Genomic DNA, 21,808 nt, shown 5'->3' with positions numbered 1-21,808 from the left:
CTCTTTAACACCACGTGGGGGGCCGCATACACGGTTTATGTTCCCCATCATAAAGGGTTGTCTCCAATCGTATTCAATAAGGGAGGTCCACAAAAGAAATAAGACAGACATAATGGTCAGATGAACATACCTGGAGTCCAAGAAGCCGGGCTGAGAAAAAGGATCCAGTTGGACATTAGAAGAAAGGGTCACACCTGAAAAGGACAAAGCTTTCACTCAATAATAGAAGCTACATAAGTCATCCATCACTTATAGTCCGCGTGCAGAACCATGACATGTTCCCACATAGAACTTCAGTGGAACGATAGCCAAAGCTCCAACAATGGAGCACACGTTCAAACAAATTTCAAGCATTCCCCCCCCCCCCCCCCCCCCCCATCATTCTGCACTCAACACCTCATAATGACAAAGTCAAAACAGAATGTTAGAAATCGAAGGTTGTAGTTTGCATTGACATAAGTAGTCACACCCTTTGGTATGACACCTGAAATTTAGCTTTGGGGCTCCCATTTCTCTTGCTTACCTTTTGAGATGCTTCTACACCCTCATTGGAGTCACCTGTGGTTAATTCACTTCATTGACCAGCATTTTAAAAGACCCTGTCTAAATAAAATCTGAGTGAGTGACCCTTTAAATGGACATGCATGTATACAAGTGTTATCATTAAAGTTTTTCAAGTTTTATTGAAAATGCCAGCTAAGAGACACCCGCTTCCAGCGCCAGCTCTGCCACCGATAGCACGCCACCAGCAATGCTGAAGAAGCACTGACATTATTAATAAAACTTGTAAAACTAATGATAACACTTGTGTGCATCTACGGCCATTAAAGGGTTGCACCTTAATCCCAGCCTTTTTGGTCAAGACCATTTTAAAGAGGTCACAGATCTGGAGAAGGCTACAAAAATAAAAAACAAGAACAACTTTCTTCTGCAGCGAAAGTTCCCAAGAGCCCAGCGGCCTACATAGTTCTTAAATGGAAGCTGTTTGAAACAACTAGGACTCTATCTAGAGCTGCCGACCCACCAAACTAAGTAAGGGCCTTGGTAAGAGAAGTGACCAAGAACCCAATGTCACTCTGGCTGAGCTCCAAAAGTTCTTTGCCCAGATGGTTGACCTTCTAGAAGTTTCTCCCATGACTGCAGCTTCCACCAGTCTGGGCTTTATGGCACAGTGGCCAGAGAGAAGCCCCTCCTCAGTAAAGGACACATGAAAACCCACAGGGAGTTTATCGAAAAGCACCTAAAGGACTCGCAGACTGTGAGAAACAAGATTCTCTGGTCTGATAAAACCAAAACTAAACACTTTGGCCTCAATAATAAGCATTATGTCTGGAGGAAACCAGGCGCCGCTCATCGCCTGCCCAATACCATCCCTACAGTGAAGCCTGGTGGTGGCAACCTCATGCTGTGGGGTGATTTTCAGTGGCTGGACAGGGAGAGCGGTCAGGGTTGATGGAAAGCTGAATGGAGCAAAGTACAGCGTTATTTTTAATGGAAACCTCATCCAGAGAGCAAGAGACCTCAGACCGGGCGGAAGGTTCTGGGCAGACAATGAGTGAGCCAAGACAACACAGAGGGGCTTAGGGACAATTCCATGAATGTCCATGAGTGGCCCAGCCAGAGCCCTGACTTGTACCCAATAGAACATCTTTAGAGACCCCTGAAAACGGCCGTCCACAGACGGCCCCCATCTAACCTAACAGAGCTAGAGAGGATCTGTAGAGGAGAATTGCAGAAAATCCCCAAATCCAGGTGTGCAAACCTGGTGGCATCATACCCAAGACGACTGCAGGCTGTAATCACTTAATCCAAGTACAGGGTGTGAATACTTATGTCAATGCAAAAAGTTTTTCATTTTTAAAAATACTAAAAAAAAAAAAAAAGATTTCTAACATTTTGTTTTCACCTTGTCATTATGGGGTACTGAGTGCAGAATGATGGGGGGAAACGTGCTAATTACTTACAAGGTCACAACATAACAGAATATCAAAGAAAAGGAAGGGGGAGGAGGGTTTGAAGACCTTCCAAATGCATTGCACATCCCCACGAAAACTCCACAGCCTTCTCCATAATACTATTGCAGAATCTTTATTTTCTAATCCTAGTCACAGATTTCCAGCCTCGGAGTGCTGTGGATTTTTTGTGTGGCTATACAGTGACTGAGACAAGTTCTTCACTGGCATCTCATTACTTCTAGATCGGAGCATGTGCTATAGTAATAGGGATGTTTTACTGGTCAAATTGCAACAGTTCTGCCCCAGTATTACCTATTAGTAAATGTTAACTACATAACACAGCCACTTGGAAAAAGAGCTGCAATATGGATCGCCTATGGATGCATCTGTATATTAAATCACCCCTCGCAGACTTCAATGGGTGCTTTCAATCTGCAAGCTGAGTGAAAGAAGTGCATGCTGCATATTTAACCCTTTGCAATCCAATTTTGCATTCAGGGTTTCCTAGGGGGGGGCTTTCTCTTTATGCCATTAAACAATGGTGCCATCTGCTGGCTAGAGCCAGTACTGCGGTATGTGACATGCCAGAGAGGCCCCTCAACAACAGAGCAGCCAATAATATACAGTAATACCACCCTGCCGGACATCTTCTGATATCAGGGCTGTACAGGCTTCAATCAAAATGTCTTCAGACATCAAACGGTGGATTGGAAAGAGTTAATCCTTTCCAATCCAATTTGTATTCTGGTTTTCCTAGGGGGCTTACTCTTTTCCTGCCGTTAACAACGGTGCTATCTGCTGGCTAAATCTAGTACTGCATGAGGTGACACGTTGGATAGGCTCCGACAGCAGAGAGGCTGGCAATATACAGTAAGAGAACCCTGATGGATGTCTTCCAACATCGGAGCTGTACAGCCTTAAATCATAATGTCTTTAGACGTCAGACAGTGGATTGGAAAGGGTTAAAACACGCACGTTCTTATACATCCATGTGAATAGACTAACATTAACACTGTATTCTAGACAGCAAAAAACCCAGTGGAATACCAATTTAAAAAATAACCATATGATCATCATTTCCCCCCTCCCCAATACCTTCCCTCAGGTGCCCACTAAAATATATGGGGCCCAGATATTTCTAATAGCTGCCCTGACTGGGACCACAGATTGTGGTAAGTTTATGTATCTTGCAGTTCTCTTCTTTGGCAAACACTGATGTAACACAGACAATATTACAATAGCTTAAAAAGGGGGATTCCTGCCTTTTACAACCAATAAAAAACCCAGAATAACTCTTTAAAAAGAAAAACTTTATACAACTTTTTATTTGAATTTCATTTCTGGATGCAGAACAGACATCCAGTCTTTGCAGATTTAGAAGTAGATTAGCTGAATGGCAAGTACTGACCTGCTATGCTTTGGACAAACGGTCTTGGACCCTGAGTTACTGATCCACTTGCCATGTGCCCTTCGATTCTACCCGCTGACCTACCAACAGATTGCTCGCACTCAGGGGTACCAAGCACATCCTTTAGCAGCTGCTGAATGTCTGTATTTCCAATCTTGGGTATTTCTGCGGTCACAAAACATAGTTAGAATTATCCTGGTTTAGGGCCCAAGCATACAGAGGAGGGGGGGGGGGGGGGAGGGGGGAGTGACTTACAATCATAAGGACAAACACACCAGTGCAGAATAAGGACAACGTCTTACACAAACGTACTGACCACAGAGGGGGTGGAAAGAGTTAACAGTCTTCAACCAACGTTGTGTACTGTAGGGCCACAAGCCAAGAGCACGAGGAAGCCCAAGCAAGTCTGTATTTGTCATAGGACATATTACTCAAAGATCACTATAAGTAATAGGTGCGTGTATGGGGTAGGACTGACGACATGTATGGGGTTTTATGCATGTTAAGGCCTCATGTCCACGGGCAAAAGATGATTTTAAATCTGCAGCGGATCCCCCGCACGCGGATCCGCACCCCATAGGGATGCCTTGACCACCCGCGGGTAGATAAATACCCGCGGATGGTCAATAAAAGGGAATTTTAAAAAAAATGGAGCATGAAAAAAAAAAAAATGGACATGGTCCATTTTAGTGCGGGTCTCCCGCAGGCTTCTATTGAAGCCTATGGAAGCCGTCCGGCTCCGCGGGAGACCTAAAATCACAATATACTCACCTGCTCCGGATCTTCCCTTCTTTCGGTCGCAGCCGAATCTTTTTTTCTTCGGGCCGGCGCATGCGCGCGGCACGCAGCCGGCATGCCGTGCACATCCGCCGGGCCGAAGAAAGATGATCCGGCTACGACGGAGAGAAGATCAGGCCGCGAAGAAGGGAAGATCCGGAGCGTGCAGAGAGGTGAGTAATTGTTATTTTCAGCGCTCATGTCCGCGGGGCAGGAGGGACCCGCTACAGATTCTCCATGGAGAATCCGTAGCGGGCCTGATCTTCCCCGTGGACATGAGGCCTTAGGTGTTCAATGTGTTTTCCTACAAAACTGCATTAAAAGGGGTTTTCCAGGCAAAAGACTATCGGTGATGTATCCTCAGGGTAGGTCATCAATAGTTGGGCGCCCGCTGTCAGAGCCGCAATGACCAGTCTGACTCTCGTAACTGCAGCAGTCAATTTTTAATTGAATTTTGCCTGGAAAATGCCCTTTAAATGTTAATATCTAAATAGGACAACCCAAAACATCTCTGATACGAAGACCAGAATTATTTAGCATGCTTTATAAATAAGACAGCTTATCATATATAGTATATAGAGAGTAAAAACACAACACCGTTGGAATACACTTAAGAGAATCTGTCATAGGAATATAGTATGGAAGGCCAGGAAAAAAAAAACATGTCCATCCAGTTCAGCCTATTACCCCCCCAATGTTGATCCAGAGGAAGGCAAAAAAAAATCCCAATGAGTTAGAAGCCAATTTTCCTCATTTAAAAAGGAAAAAAAAAAAAAGTCCTTCCTGACTCAAATCTGGCGATCAGAATAATCCCCGGATCACCGACCCTTCTGAAGTTATTAATGATAACATATAAGATTGTTATTACCAGAAATGTGTCCACGTCCCTCTTGAACTTTTATCATATTTGCCATCACCATTGAGCCCTATAAACTATGTTATGGGGCTCAAACGGAGAGGAAATGGGCAGCTGTGTTTCATACTCACCAGGTGCCCCCACTGCTGTGCCGTGTGCCAGTGAAGTTGGCGGGCGCACACAGCATGACTAGTCAGACAGCTCTGTGTGCATACTATCTCATAGACCTGAATGGAAGGGCGCGCACAGAGCTGTCTAAAGTAGTCATGCTGTGCGCATGCGCCGATTACTAGGGAGTTCAGTGCTGGAACGGGGAACCTAGCGAGTATAAGACGGCTCCTCGGACTTACTGTTCCCCTCACTTGAGAGCTCAAAAGTCATGACTGCTTTTGTTTAAAGGGGGTGGTCCAAATGTTCAAAAAGAACACATCATGTTAACAGCAGACTATATTGACCTGTTAAATCCACTGGTGATCCTGTGATCCGCTGACAGTCTCTACTCAGACGGCAGCAGGACCCCTGTGGCTAGTCACTGGCCGCAGCAGAGGTGCCAGTAAAGATACCTTTACATGGGCCAATAGTCACCCGCAGAATCGCTCAAATGACCAATTTTTAGTGACTGTCGACCCGTGTATACACGGCCCCCAACAAGGCACTGGGGTAGAAGTCGCTCAGTTGGGGCTAGTTGTTCTGTTTCAGCTCAGTGAAATGGAACGACTGCTTAGCAGCTTCCCCATCAATGTAAACAGGAGTCGCTCAATCTTTGAACGACTCCTATATACTGTGAGGTGCCAAAGTAAAGGTACTGCTACGTAACCGTACTAGTAATGGTCGCTCCTGCGCTTTATACAGAAGCAATAGTCGTTCAAGTGAATGGAGGCGGCGTAATTAGGGATCATTCCGGCTGCTCCCCTCCATTCACTTGGACGACTATTGTACCTCTGTAAAGCAGAGGAGCGACAGTCGCTGGTATGGCTGCCAGGCACTTATGTAGAAGTACCTTTAGCATGGCACATCATCAACGCTCTGCAGCCAAAAGCTCTACAACCGAGTGATACCCACCAACCACTCTTCCATGTAATTAGAAACAGACGGAGTAACAACAAAGGATCAGCAGTGGAAATAAGGATTTAACAGGTCATTTTTAGCGGGTTTGTAATTTTTGACATATATCCTGCAGTACAGTTTTTTTTTTATAAATTGGACAACTGCTTTAAGCATGGAGATTCTTACAGTCTCTGGTCTATTCTATCCCCATATGACTGACATACACCATTGAGCCAGGAATGCCAAAAAGGACCTCTGCAGCACCCTGTGACTACCCCTTGAATAAACTTTGCGGACAATCCCTTTAGTTTTAGCTCCCCTTCTGCATTACATTAGTGCTGGGTAAAGGCATTAAGAATGAATTGCTTGGGGAACCACTAAAAGGAGGAATTCACACCTGCGTTAGGACTTCGTCAGAAATCCATCTCTTTGTTCTGTTATTTGGAAACATAATTAAAATGCAAAGAAATATTTCTGTTTTTTCGCTCTTGATTAAAGGGGTTTTTGAAAAAGGAGCACAAACAAAGTTTATTTACAAACTGAAAGCTTTCCATTTGCTTCCTGTTTTTTTTTTTTTAAACCCATCATAATTAGAGATGAAGCATACTCACTAAGGGCAATTACTCGATCGAGCATTGTCCTCAGCGAGTACCTGTCTGCTCAGGAGAAAAGGTTCGGCTGCCGGCGGCGGGCGGGGAGCTGCGGGGGAGAGCGGGGAGGAACGGAGGGAAGATCTCTCTCTCCCCCTCTTCCCCCAGCTCCTTCCTGCTTACTACCGCAACTCACCTGTCACCCGCGTCGGCAGCCGAACCTTTTTTTCCAAGCGGGCAGGTACTCGCTGAGGACAATGCGCGCTCGAGTAATTGTCCTTAGCGAGTATGCTCGCTCCTCTATAATCATAATCAAAAAAAAAAACAAAAAACATTTAATTCAATTTTAATTTCATTTCTCTGCTTCAAAAACAGAACCGAGATGGAATTATGACTGAAAGTTCTAATGCAGGTGTGAATCCCCCTAAACCGCAGATACCTGGATTCATACAGCTCTTCTAGAGAAAAGTGCTCTAAATCAGTTTCTGTACTATATCAGATAATAGAATTATACGCCGCACGCACAAACATAAAAAGGTCAAATATCACAACATCGTTTATCGTGAAGTTACTGGAAAACTACAGAATAACTGGAATGGCCACAAAATAAAAGTCAACTGTTTAGATCTTGGGAGCTTTTAATTTGCCTTCATGAAAACTTTTTTTTTTTTTTTTTTTAAATTAAGGCCGAGCAGAAGTTGTAAAAAAATAAGGTGACAGATACAAAGATACTGAAAACTGCTCGAAAAATGTGCTCATTTGAGCTAATCAGCAACCACGTAGTACAGCGGAGGGCTCTGACGCCATTTCATAGGACCATCACAACCAGACAAAAACAAAGGACACATTGCTATACCGCAATGATCAATACAGAGTCACATTACAACATAGGGGAAGGCGACAGCTGATGTGCAGAAAGGGAAGGTTCGGAGAGATCTGATGCAGAGGAATCCTCTACCACTGCATACCCAACACATCACAATATAAAAGGAAATTTAGGGCAAGTGTGAGAGACCAACCCTCCATGGAGATTTTATCAAGATCCGAGCCGAGGGCTCCTTCTGGAATGGGCATCGGAATTCTCTCTCCAGTGTGGGAAGCAGCAACAGCAACACTCAGGGCCTCGGTCTCTGACGCGTCCTCTGCGGGGAGGGGAGGGCAGGTAAATAACGATGCCCACGTCTCAAGAGGACAGGCAGAAGGAAAGGAGAGAGAGACTCTAGCCGAAATCCACAGTCAAAGAATCATGGCCGTTCTTGAACTGTAGATCTCCAGTGGAATGGGTCATAATTACCCTTTTATTCCGTTTTTGATCAAAACACGTTTTGCTCATGCTAACAAAACACGTCAATATCCCAAATGTAGCATTTAAGAACTACCTTTTTAAGTAAAAAAATAAATAAAAATAAATACATTTCCACCTTAAACATTTAATTTTTCAATACAGGGGCGTTGGATTTTTTTTAAACAAACTATTTTGACTGTTCTCAGCATTGGGCATAGCTGCCAGGTATATGCAGGTGCGGAGACTAACTGCTTTGGCACTATTCTCAGGCCACAATTAGCAAATTTAAGTATAGAAAAGAAATCTAGCGATAATAATGTGAATGTTAAGGAGGAAATGATTGAGCATTGGCAAGAAGGCATGCTTGAGATCAAGAATTAAACTTATTTTGGCATGCATTGGTTATCTAAACAGTATGAGGAATAGAACTGCAGCGTTCTGCCAACCTGAATGTTCTTGCTTTGTTTCATTGCTGTCAGAATCCTCATGCGGCTGTGTAGCACTAGGGGCGGCTGCGGTCTCCACTGGTTACATATTAACAAAAAGGGGGAAAAAAAATCAGTGATGTGAAGGAAGTTTATATCATTTTATACAAATTAGCTAAAGGATATAAAAAAAAACGCAAATGAAACTTAGGCCGCCTGCAAATGACCGGGTCGGATTCCTGTGCCTGGCCGGTGACCCCTATGTAGCTGTCCAGATTCTTCTTTACTCTGTACTGCAGATGTGACGGCCGTCACACATGCGCAGAACAGATTATGCCGCGCCATCGCTAGGTGATCCTACGGCCTTTCCGCAATGATGATTGCGGAAGGGCCGCGGGTCGGACGGCTTCCAATGACTTCAATGGAAGCCTTCCGCATGGAATCCGCCTAGAAATAGCATGCAAATTTCTTCTCCAAGCTCCCGCAAGAAAAAAATGGAGGAGATCACCCAAAAATAGAACATGTTAACATTTTCCTCTAGTATCCCCTCTCCTCGCAGAGCTGCGAGCGAAAACTCACGCATGTAAAGGGCCTCATTAACTACAACGGATTCTTTTCCCATTCGGTTTCTGCGCGTTGCGCAACACAGAAATTGTGCGGGAAAATTGCCAGTGTGGGCTTTTCCACACTGATAGGTTTTCTAGCAATGCAAGAGTTAGGGCTCCCGTCCATGGGAAATTGTGCATTGCCTTACTTGCGGAGATAATCCAGCCACGGGTAACGCGGTGTACGCTTTCCATAGCGTTGCTATGGATAGCGTGGATAGCGCAGCATCCAGTCCACAAGCGGTGGAGCATAGCGATTCTTCGCTCGCGGGACTCAAATCGCAGCATGCCGCGGTGAGCCTGTCAGATAGGCTCACCGCAGAGAACTGTCAGTTCGCTCCCCTGTGGCAGAATATCGCTAGCGATATTCCGCCTCGCCCGTGGACAGGGGCCTAAGAGAAAACGCATGATTATGAAACCAATGATTTTTAATGGTTTCATTCTCATTTGCGATGTGTTCACTCAAACCTAGCTGCGCCCTCAAGCCACGCCCCCTCTCTTGGCTAAAGAAGAATCGCTCTAGCCCCACCCCCTCTAGCCCTGCCCCCTCCCCCGCTCTCAAGGAAGGCCTGGGAAAGCCCTTTTGCCCTGCCCCTTCTCTCCAAATATGGGGAAATATGTAGGAGATCCCCTGTAGCTCCGCCCCCCTCCCCTCACTATGGGGAAATCCAAGGCCATTTCAGCGATCTTCTATGGATTTCAATGGGGCTGGGGCTGCTGCTGCCGGCCCCATTAAAATTAATTAGCATGATCGCAGATTTTTCTTATGGCTGCAAGGCTTGAGTAAACACTTTGCAAATTAAAATGAAACCATTAAAAATCATTAGTTTCCTAACCATGCGTTTTCACTCACTCTTGCATCGCTAGAAAATCTATCGCCAGCGTGGAAGAGCCCTAAGGCCGATTCCACAGCGCAAGATTTGTGCGAGACGCACGAATCCGAACTCCATTCTTTGCAATGGAGTCATACCCATGAGCGATGTTTACCCGCATTGCGATGCATGTCCTATCTTTTTGCGCATTGCCCATTGTTTTCAATGGGACAGTAAAACACATTGCACACCGTGCGATGCGAGGTTTCCCATTGAAAATAATGGAAAACAGTTTCCGTCCCTCTGAAAGCTGCGCCGGAGGACTGCTACTTTACTGAAGGGATGGGATGAGTATTTGCCATAAAAACGCAGGTTGGCGATTGCGATACTAGGTCGAGTTTTTCGGCCCAATATTGTGCTCGCCCGTGTAGTGGGTAGCCTAAGGCACAAAGAAATCCAATATAGAACTCTTAAGCGCAAGTGTGAACACAACATAATATAAAAACGAACATGGGGAATTTGGCTTCTTCACCCAGAACAGACCACTGGGTCATTTTGCAAGAGACACAACCACCCCCTACAGTATCAATATAGAAAGTTACTAGAAGTTCTCCATTACCGGTGTTTTGTTGGAGCGCCTGTGGGGCTGAGGCAGTTCCAGATGCCGAACATTGCACACTCTTCGCCTTTTGCGGTACGGGACGAGCAGCGAGAAGCGCTTGCCTGCTGAGTTCCATCAACTCCTTGCCAAAAAAAGCTTCCTGCAGAGACAGAACCAGATATGTCAACTGCAGATTTGTTTCAAATGCAAATATCAGGTAAACGCAAAATAGGTGTTAAAAAAATAAGTCTGGTTATCTCAGAGCCCGGGTACGGTCCCACTAAGAGTTCACTAAGAGTTCTTCGTGCGGCTGAGATACAGCTGCTGTGTGGCAGAAAGCTCCGGCCAAAGAGGGTTTGCCAGAACATAAGAGACATGTCTAAGGGCCCGCCCCCACTGTCGAGAGAATTTTCTGCGATGCGAGTGAAAACGCATGATAATGAAACCAATTATTTTCAATGGCTTCATTCTCATTTGTGATGTTTTCACTAAGCCTCGAGGGCCAAGAAAAATCTGCGATATCGCCCATTGTTTCCAGCGGGGTCAGCGGCAGCCCCATTGAAAACATAGGGAGTACATCACGCTTCCCTGACACAGCTGTGACAGCTAGGGCAGGGGATTCCGCAGGGATGGAGGAATGCCCTGTCACAGCTGTGGCAGAGGTCCGCGATGCTATCCCATTGCTTTCAATGGGTCCGGCGCTGCTGCAGCCCCATTGATAGAAACTTTGATCAAAGACTTAGGCCTCCAGCATACAGGCAGGTTGGACCCCGCATGTGGGATTCCCGCAGCGGATTTCAACCCGGTGCCAGGCCTGCTTACTACTTTGGCGTCTTCTCCAGTGCTGTCAATGTCCTGGGTGGCACATGCGCAGTACAGGGGACGCCACGCGGTCGCTAGGCGATGACGTTGCCCTTCTGGGCTGCGAATGGGCCGCCCGGCACATGCGCAATTGGGAGCACGCCTTGCCGTTGCCATAGCGATGACGACATTTCCTGCGGCCATTCCACAATGATAATTGTGAAATGGCCGCGACATAGACTGCTTTCATTTACTTCCATGGAAGCCAGCCATGCCAATCTTGCGTCAAATCGCATGATGTGATTTTTCCCGCAAGCGGAAAAATCACTATCGGTTTCCACTTGTGGCAGGAAATTGCATTTTTTCCATAGCATGCTATGGGCTGGATTTGCTGGGAAATCCAGGGGGCGGAATCTTGCTCCGTATTTCGCATAGCAAATCCGCCCGTGTGCAGGAGGCCTTACAATAGTGTGATCTCCAATATTTTTAAATTTAGACCAAACTTTTGGCTTCACCCCGATCCCCACACGGACCATTTGTCATCCCAACTTTCAAAAAAATATATATTTTTTTATTATTTTTTATTATTCCAGCAACATCGCTACAAAGAGTTTTTTTGTTTTTTTTGCAGAATAAGTTCTATTCTTTAACCCCTTAACACTACAGAACGTACAGTTACGTCATGCAGCTTTGGGGATATGGAGGGGGATTGCGGGTCGATCCCATACCATACAATGCGGTTGCCAACTGTTTCTTAGAGCCGGAGCTGTTAACCTTTTAAAAGCCAAAGTCAATTCTGACAGCGGCATTTAAATGCCCCAATTATTATTCAGGGGGGTTTCCGAACTGCCCCTGGTGATAAGATCACTGGTTGCTGTGCATTATATAGTACATTAAGTAGTGCCATTGAAAAATACAATTCGTCCCGCAAAAAAACGAGCCCTCAGACATCTACCTAGATGGTAAGATAAAAGGTTTTTTAAAAGGGAAATGAAAAGAAAAAAGGGGGGCCACGTTCTGACGGGATCGATGGTACCATTTAGTGCACCATAAAACCTACTCAAAAACTTTTTGAGTAGGTTTTATGTTTTGAGTAGGAGATTCCCCCCCAATCAGCAAGTTATCCCTTATCCTGTGGATAGGGAAACTCGTCATCTTGGTACACCCCTTTAACACGTGAGTAAGGCCTTTTTTGTACAACACATCCTGCTGTTCAGTTAATACCCTGAACTCTCAGACAACCCTTATAATGATGTTAATACACTGTAGGGTAAATACTACAAGAAAAAAGTTCAATCCTCTGCCCAATCCCATGAGTGCTGAAGAGAGCCGGCAGCCTTTAGGTTGCATCTATATCTATTATGTAGCATGGTCTCTGCAGCTGTGAGAACAGAGCGGCTTGCCCAAGTTCAAGCTTTGGTTTCACCTTCCCCTCAGTATTTACAAGCATGATGGGAACATTTTTTTTTTTTTAATTAATGCATTTTAAAAACTGAGTAATTTAAGTACTCGCAGGGATAATCTACATTATAAACTCTTGCATAACCCACCTAAGTATCCTGTGACTGACCTGCAAGTACGCTGGGAACATATCCTCAAGTTTGCTCTTCTTTCTGCCTCTCCGTTTCTTCTTCTCATCTGTCTCCGTCGTGCCTGGCTCGGGGACAACCTCTGCAGGCGTCTCTGGAGGGGCTGTGAGTAGTGAAGAGTCATGTTAGTCTTATAGCCCATGGATAGCTTGTGAATTATTTATTAACTTTGCTCATTAAAGGGGTTTTCAGAGCCTTTTTAATATAGTTTTGGGCCAGAGAGAACTCGACCACTGCTTCAGCACCACGGCATCTGAAAGGTGATGTCACTGGGCGAGAAGACCCGGTGACATCTGGTGAACCTGTGGAAGGTTTAAGAACGTGACCGATACCCGTTTAGTCTCCTATTAGCTGCAGCGGTCACATGGATAAACATACGACCGCTGCTAGCAAAGTAAACAAAAAAGGATAGAGCGGAGGCAAGCGGCAACGGGGAAGAAGCGTGGCAGCTAGTGGCAAGTATGGGGGGGGGGGGGTTTACCCCCACCGGTTATTACTTGGCAAACCCCTTTGATACAATGTAGCAGGCAGAGTACTATCGAAACGTAAGGTTGGTAAAGAAGAACTCACCATCATCTGGGTGAACATCTTGGTTCTGGTTTTCACGAAAGGCCTCCAAAAATGCTGCATGTCCTTTCTTTGACCGCGTGTGAGTTTTCCTCTGTCTGATCATGAAGCCGCCAATACCTAAAAGAACAATCGGATGAGTTAGTGATGCTATACCAAAACTAGAAAATGAAGTAGATTTCCCAAGTGCCAAGTCAATTTTGATCCCAACCTGGCCTGTAAGGTTTTCTTTTCCTTTTCTTTACATCATCTGCATCTTCGGCTCCTTTGACCACCTCCATTTCTCCTCCAACTTCACGCTCAGGGGTGCCAGGCGGTTCCAGCTTAATTTCACACTCCATGGGTTCAATATTGCCACCTAACGCCAAATGATAAAAGCCTTATAAAGAATGTAGACCTTCACAAACACGGTCAGTGTAGAGAACGCTTATGCAGACATCACATATTTGTGCCAACAGGGCTCACCATCTGCTTTTTGTTCATCACACTCTGCATCGCCTTCCTTCCTGTCATCACATGCACCATGCTCTTGACAATCCAAGAAAACCTCTCCACCGGTACTCAGTCTGGACCGCCTTGGTTTCTTTTTCTGGATGGGCGATAATGTCAGGCTGCGCAGCAAGGCCATGCCCGCCTCAGTCAACCAAACTCCTTCGAAACGAAAATACTGAGGCTCTGCAACAAAAAAGTATAATTCACTGTCTCAAAAACTTGAAAACTTTTTTTTTTTTTTTTACACAATGGATGTATTGTGCCAAGAAACAGGCAAATGAACGAGATTAGAGCACACTCACCTGGCTCTTTTACCTTTACCGGACTTGGTGGAAGGATTAGTGGAACTGGTGGGACATTGGTAAAGGGAGGAGAAGTGGATTTAATGCTAATAATGAAACACATTAACCATAAACTACAATTAAGTTCAGATCTTTACATACCAACTGGTTTGACAATGAAAGGCTGACAGGTTGTGCAATGAAAGCCTTCATCAGCGGCTTCTTCTACCTCTTCTTCAGTAAATAGGTTCTCGCAAACTGCATGCAGCCACCTGATTAGCAGTGGAAACCACAAATTACTTCTATCTGTTTTTTAAATGATACTTAGAAGCGAGAGCACCGCCCGTTAGATATTGCTTACCTCTCACAGTTTTGACACTGTATCAAAAGATCCCCCTCCATATAGTTTAGGTGACAAACAGGGCAGCAGACCAAACTAGCACAAGGCGCACAATGAGTGTAATTGTTCTGCCATTCGGAGTGGAATCCAGGACTGATCGCTCCGCACTGCATGCAGCAAACACACCTGCAAGAGAAACGCCTCATTTGGGTCATCATGTTCAGCGTTATACTTTTTTTTTTTTCTCCCCTTTTTTGGTCAAATGGCAAAAATGTACGAGAGTTCATGTATTGCACAAATTTAACATGAGTTTTTGAGATACAATAGTGCAGGCAGAACTCAAAGGGAGACACAGATACTGTGTTTCCCCGAATATAAGACTGTCAAATTTTGACCCCAAAAGAGGCACATTGTCTTGTTTTTGGGGGGTATGGCTTATTAATATTTACCTAGCAGCTGCGGTCTGGGTCCATCCCGAAGTTCTGTAGCTCCGCCGGGCGTCCTGCACTCCTTGGCCGCCAACTGATCACCACTTCCTGGTTGCGGCAATCATAAATCTCGCCTCCAGGAAGCGATCGTTCCCATTGTAGATCGAGCCCTGCTCTCAGCCAATCAGAGCCATTGCTTCCTGGAGGCGGGATTTATGAACGCCACAACCAGGAAGTGATGTTCTGTCAGTAGCCAAAGAGGGCAGGACGTCCGGTGGAGCTAAGGAATTTTGCAGACCAGCGGGAGATAGACTGCATGTACAATTTAACCCTTTGTCCTTAACCCCTTTTTTTGCAACGCAACTGTGCTGATCCGGATAAGAAAGCCATGTTGTGTTATTTTTGTAGCGATGGCAGAATTCCTGGAGGTTTTTTCACCTTTACCCACCTCTAAAATTTAGGCTGGGCTCACGTGACCAAATGCAGAATGTGCTTGTGGAGGCCCGCAGCAGATTCCAGCTGTGAACTGGCCGCGAGCCTGTGTACGGCCGGCCGCTTAATGTACTGCGCGTGACTGCTGTTATATCCGCGGGGCCAGAAAGAAAAACGGGCTTCAGGTCGCGATATCCGCAGTTACAAAGAATCTGCTGCGTTCTATTTTCCGCGTGTGGATTGCGCAATTCCAACCTGCTCAAGTGTAATCAAATGCCTCAGATCGTTCCACATATTGCCGCGGATCAAACGCTCGCAGAATCCGCAATTCCTATTTGGTAATTCCAAACCTGCCTTATACAGCACATTATATATACCCCAGAGTGATGGCATTAAAAGATACAACTCATCCCAAAACAAAGACAAGCCCTCACACATCTAGGTCAATGACTTATGGCTATTGCACTGCGTTGATAGGAGTTGGGGGGGGGGGGGGGGGGGGGGAATTCGCATGGCAAGTTACTAAGGGGTTAAGTCAACATTGGGCAAGTCTTCACTCACCATTTGCATTTCCAACCACCCTTGGGTACGGTGTGCAGAGGAGGGTCGAGGCAGTATGTGTGGTAGCTGATGTCACAATCGTCGCACAGCAGCAAGCGAGACGGGTCGGTGGCTTTGCCACACACTTCACAAACTATACACTCTACACATCGCCAGCCCTTCAGCAGCATCACCTTTGTAATCTGGATGTGGAAAACAAGAACAACGCATTAAAAATGTATTAAAATAATATAGCTACAAGTATCTAATATTTCTGACATACACTGCTTTTACTTTACGTCGGGGGAAAGAGTACCTTACAAGGTGGTGTGACCAGGCATACCTTGCTGTTTACACAATACGGGTGGTAGCACTGTGAACATTGGGAACACGCAAGAAGATGCCCCTCGGAGCCACGTCCAAAGCTGCCACAAACCACACACATATCCTAGAAGACAAATTGAAAAGTTCAGTCATTTTCAATGTGAAAGGATATAAAAATATAAACATTTCAGGTACAAAAACCATATTAAGCCGAACATCCTCTTGAGCAGACTCCGCAAAGCTGGCAGAAGCCGGCGCTGCGGCGCGGATTCCACGGTTGCAGCATGTCTTTTTCTTTTTTCTGTTGCAGCCACGCTCTCCTCTATGGGAGTGCCAGCTGCAATGGCCGCTCCAAAACCCTCGGCTAAAGTGCCGCGGGTTTTAAAGCAGCGCTTTACCGACGGAAATCTCGCGGTTTTTCGCTACGGCCAAAACGCAAGATGTCTGGCGGGATTCCGCCCTGTGTGACCCCAGCTCTACAGTGGTAAAATACCAACCAGAAATCAACCGTAGTTCTAACGACACATAAGACACAGGACTTTTAGGGTACTTTTATATTTGTCGCTAGAACTAGGTTTCGCTAAAGATGCCAAGGATACTTTTACACGTGCCCGCAGCTCCTATACCCAGTGAATGGAGGTGGAGCGCACCGGAGATCTCTTCCAGCCACTCGCCTCCATTTAAAGTACACAGGTAGTCGTTCGAAGATGAATGACTGCCTGTTTACATTGGCTAACAGTCGCTTGGTTTTTAGGGGAGCTGAAGACCAAGCGACTCCGACAAGTGAGGGATATTCACTCAACTTGCCCTGTTGACAGTTGCCTGTAATAACTCTTGAGCGATTACTCGGGTGATTGGCAGCCCGTTTTAAAAAGTACCCTTAAGGTCCCCACACGAGTTTGGCTAAAGTTGATGAAAATGGACGACTGCAACCAAAAGTAAAACATTCATCTGCTGGAATCAACAACGTATGATCGTTTAACCAACCTAAGACGGTCATAAGTCGGGAAGGAAGTCGGCCATGTTTGAAGTTTCATTCAATCGTCAAAAGACGTGCAGTCCATCCTCCCAAGAACATTCTGAGAAAGATTGGCCCTCAGCCAGTGTTATTGAAAATGTATGGCTGGTTTAATCAACGGGATTGGCTAAAGTATGCTTGGCCGAGCATGTATGTATATTTTCAACCAGACGATCGGACTACTTCCATCTGATGTGTATGGCCATCTCTAGATGCAGATGAGCTGCTAATGAGTAAATCGCCGATAAACAAATCTCTTCTCAATACTTCTATGACTCCGGGCGAAGCCACATAAGATGGATCCAGTCAGACTGAACGCCCAAACACTCAGGACACCAGTCAGATAAGATCTCACAGAGCCCCACAACCTACGATTAACTGCATAACTGTATGGATTTATAATTAAGCTAGAAGTACTAGAAATCCAAGACTATTCCTCTGTGGAAATTACACCAATGGCCCAGTGAAATAATTTTTTTTTTTTTTTAAATTAAACCACCCTTTTAACAAGGCTTTGTATAAGCCCTTTTAGTGGAAGTACAACTGCAAAATCCATCAGCGGATCTGTGGATTTAACCCTTTGCAATCCAATTTTGGATTCAGGGTTTCCTAGAGGGCTTTTTTCTTTCTGCCATTTTACAATGGCGCCATCTGCTGGCTAGAGCCAGTACTGTGGTTGGTATGGGACATGCTGAAGAGGCCCCCCGACAACAGAGCGGCCAGAATTATACAGTAAGAATACCCTGCCGGATATCTTCCGACATTGGAGCTGTACAGCCTTCAATCAGAATGTCTTTAGAAGTCAGACAGTGGATTGGAAAGGGTTAAAGTTTATTTTTGGGCTTATATATGCGCACTGTAATTGAATATTACAACTTCAGCAGGTGAAAGTGAATACACAAAAAAATATATATATATCTTTTTATAGGCTTCAGAATTCAAACTGTTAAATTCATGCAAACACACACAGGGCAGATGCACTAAATGTGCCGGATTTCTCAGTAGCTGATTTTACTCTTCGGCTTGAACGATGATTTTTAGGGGAGCATAAAATCCCTCATTCAGACGGAGAGAAGATAACAAAGACCACATGCTGTATTTGCTGTCCCAGGTGCTGTATTCTCCACGGGAGCTGCCGATTACATTGTATTCAGCAGCAAGCCTGTAGCAGAATAAAGGAGATGAATGCAGAGAACAGACCACCTGTTCTCTGCATACAGTTCTCGGAGGAACATTAGTGTTTATTAGCCGTTTATGCAAAACAAGCGATCAAAATCTTTTGAACCATTATCTTTGCGTGTAAATGGGCCTTTAGACTTTGGTATGTCCAAGCAAAGGGGTGTGTCCCACCAAAACATGCCAAAATCTACCACAAAATCTACGCCAACTAATAGGTATATAAACTTACATTAGACTAGTCTAAAAATACTCCAGATTTATTATCCAGCATGAGCCAATGTGAAAACCTGACGCATTTTGGTCCTTCGGTCATGGTCTTATTTTTAATGTAATTGCTTATACATCCGCCCATCCGGACTCCCCACAGTTGTAGCGATGCACCTCTCTTCTCTCCATTGAGTGGGGATTGACAAGGCATCATAAGTGGCTGCAGCCAATAGTAGACCTCAGTGGTTGACCGCCAAAGCCTGGAAAAGGCTGCAGTAGTCCCATCAACAGGTTGACTGCAGCCTGTAAACATATCAGCAGAGGGGAGAAGGGAGGTAAGCCACTGCAGCTGAGAGGAGCCGGACTAATGAGCTTTTATTGATTTATTTTAAAGCACAAACCCCCTTTCGTCTGGGTTCCCACAGGAGGGAAATCCAGTGGAAATCTCACGGACTGTGCACAGCGGGAACCGCGCGAATATTCCACGAGATTTCCAAAGTGGAAAGACTGCTTCAAAGCCCGCTCCATTTGGCGGGGGTTTGAAGCGGCTTGTCTGCCTGTATTCCACTGCAGAAATCTCTCCCTGTAGAGAGCCCGCAGCGGAAACGGCGATACAAGTGACATGTTGCGGATTTGAAATTCATGCCGCATGCCAGTTTCCGCACGGTTTCTCTACAGCGTGTAGACAAAATTTTTGCCGAAGTTGCTGCTTAGGCTCAGGCTTAAGAACGCATGCGGAATTTCTGCGCGGAAAGTCCGGACTGCAATTCCGCCCTGTGTGAACCCAGCCTTAAACTGGCCCCAAAGCTGATCTCTGGGGGATCTACAATGAATGTAATTCACTGGTTAACAATTTACTTTGGAATCCCCTCATTATTAGATCTTTAAAGCGGATGTCCACTTTTTACGTTTTTTACCATTTACCAGTGCAGCATATCCCAACTTAGACATTTTTGACATGACCTGGGTGGCTTACCTGCGCCAGGTGATATAATTGAAAATGTCCTCAATAGTACAAAATAAAAACAGTATTGATCCAAATAGGGAAGGTCGAAGGAGCAGAACCATCTTTATCCCTTCGCATATCAGCCATATCCAAAAGGCAGCAGTTTCCATATTTTCGGCCTTTATAAATTTTATGCATTTTTAACAATAATTTAAAGTATATTATAAACCAACCTGTGTATCCAAAAACCCCTCACCTGCATGAGCACAAAATTTGTCCGTGTTGGAAAAGAGCACCACTGTGTTTTGCATGGTATCATCTTCCTCTTCCTCCTCCTCTTTACCCGGAGAGCAATCAGCATCTAGCATCTGAACAATACAACGGGTAACATTTTAAATGAGAAGCGGCAAAATATGTTACATGATTTAAAGGGGGGAGGGGGGGGGGGGAGAAAAGAGCTCAAAAAATGAGATTTCATACAATAACCGTCTTCACAGAGCCTATGCTAATATGTTTCATCTCATGTGTTTGGCCAAAATGAATGACTAAATAAAAACAAATTTTGGCCATATTGAGCCAAATTATTTCTGTCATGCTGGAAAGATCTGAGTTATTTCCATAGAAACAGAAAGACGAGATGCTTATCTCCCAACAGGAGAGGTCAGCAGCAGCTCGGCTGATCCCCCCGCCAACAGGAGAGGTCAGCGGCAGCTCGGCTGATTCCCCCCCCCCCCCACCACCCCAACAGGAGGTCAGCGGCAGCTCGCTGATTTCCCCCCCCCCCCCCCCTACAGAGAGGTCAGCGGCAGCTCGGCTGATCCCTCCCCAACAGGAGGTCAGCGCAGCTCGGCTGACCCTCCCCAACAGGAGAGGTCAGCGGCAGCTCGGCTGATCCCTCCTCCCCACAGGAGAGGTCAGCGGCAGCTCGGCTGATCCCTCCCCCCACAGGAGAGGTCAGCGGCAGCTCGGCTGATCCCTCCCCCAACAGGAGAGGTCAGCGGCAGCTCGGCTGATCCCTCCCCCAACAGGAGAGGTCAGCGGCAGCTCGGCTGATCCCTCCCCCAACAGGAGAGGTCAGCGGCAGCTCGGCTGATCCCTCCCCCAACAGGAGAGGTCAGCGGCAGCTCGGCTGATCCCTCCCCCAACAGGAGAGGTCAGCGGCAGCTCGGCTGATCCCTCCCCCAACAGGAGAGGTCAGCGGCAGCTCGGCTGATTTCCCCCCCCAACAGGAGAGGTCAGCGGCAGCTCGGCTGATTTCCTCCCCCAACAGGAGAGGTCAGCGGCAGCTCGGCTGATTTCCCCCCCAACAGGAGAGGTCAGCGGCAGCTCGGCTGATTCCCCCCCCAACAGGAGAGGTCAGCGGCAGCTCGGCTGATTTCCCCCCCCAACAGGAGAGGTCAGCGGCAGCTCGGCTGATTTCCCCCCCCAACAGGAGAGGTCAGCGGCAGCTCGGCTGATTCCCCCCCCAACAGGAGAGGTCAGCGGCAGCTCGGCTGATTTCCCCCCCCAACAGGAGAGGTCAGCGGCAGCTCGGCTGATTCCCCCCCCAACAGGAGAGGTCGGCAGCAGCTCGGCTGATTTCCCCCCCCCCCCCCCAACAGGAGAGGTCAGCAGCAGCAGCTCGGCTGATCCCCCCCCCAACAGGAGAGGTCAGCAGCAGCTCGGCTGATCCCCCCCCCCCCCCCCCCAACAGGAGAGGTCGGCAGCAGCTCGGCTGATCTCCCCCCCCCCCCCCCAACAGGAGAGGTCAGCGGCAGCTCGGCTGATTTCCCCCCCCAACAGGAGAGGTCAGCGGCAGCTCGGCTGATTTCCCCCCCCAACAGGAGAGGTCAGCGGCAGCTCGGCTGATTCCCCCCCCAACAGGAGAGGTCGGCAGCAGCTCGGCTGATTTCCCCCCCCCCCCCCCCCCAACAGGAGAGGTCAGCAGCAGCAGCTCGGCTGATCCCCCCCCCCAACAGGAGAGGTCAGCAGCAGCTCGGCTGATCCCCCCCCCCCCCCCCCCCCAACAGGAGAGGTCGGCAGCAGCTCGGCTGATCTCCCCCCCCCCCCCCCCAACAGGAGAGGTCAGCGGCAGCTCGGCTGATCCCCCCCCCAACAGGAGAGGTCAGCGGCAGCTCGGCTGATCCCTCCCCCAACAGGAGAGGTCAGCGGCAGCTCGGCTGATCCCTCCCCCAACAGGAGAGGTCAGCGGCAGCTCGGCTGATCCCTCCCCCAACAGGAGAGGTCAGCGGCAGCTCGGCTGATCCCTCCCCCAACAGGAGAGGTCAGCGGCAGCTCGGCTGATCCCTCCCCCAACAGGAGAA

The 21,808-nt window shown here is 46.9% G+C and overlaps 1 protein-coding gene across 1 annotated transcript in view; it reads right to left on the bottom strand.

Annotated features, from left to right (window-relative positions):
• The window catches only part of KMT2D (lysine methyltransferase 2D), a 129,502-nt gene that overhangs the window by 58,095 nt on the left and 49,599 nt on the right, over positions 1-21,808 (bottom strand). The window contains 16 exon segments of the mRNA XM_066585665.1: positions 131-194; positions 3,364-3,528; positions 7,653-7,775; positions 8,365-8,442; positions 10,380-10,521; positions 12,733-12,854; positions 13,322-13,438; positions 13,530-13,676; positions 13,784-13,993; positions 14,113-14,157; positions 14,254-14,363; positions 14,453-14,617; positions 15,853-16,034; positions 16,175-16,279; positions 19,762-19,776; positions 19,778-19,873. Of these exon segments, the coding sequence (XP_066441762.1) occupies positions 131-194; positions 3,364-3,528; positions 7,653-7,775; positions 8,365-8,442; positions 10,380-10,521; positions 12,733-12,854; positions 13,322-13,438; positions 13,530-13,676; positions 13,784-13,993; positions 14,113-14,157; positions 14,254-14,363; positions 14,453-14,617; positions 15,853-16,034; positions 16,175-16,279; positions 19,762-19,776; positions 19,778-19,873 (1,886 nt within the window).

Source organism: Eleutherodactylus coqui, chromosome 1, assembly GCF_035609145.1.
Source record: "Eleutherodactylus coqui strain aEleCoq1 chromosome 1, aEleCoq1.hap1, whole genome shotgun sequence".
Classification (NCBI taxonomy): Eukaryota; Metazoa; Chordata; class Amphibia; order Anura; family Eleutherodactylidae; genus Eleutherodactylus; species Eleutherodactylus coqui.
Note: the sequence above shows the minus strand (reverse complement) of the source record. Positions and strands in the feature narration are given on the sequence as shown.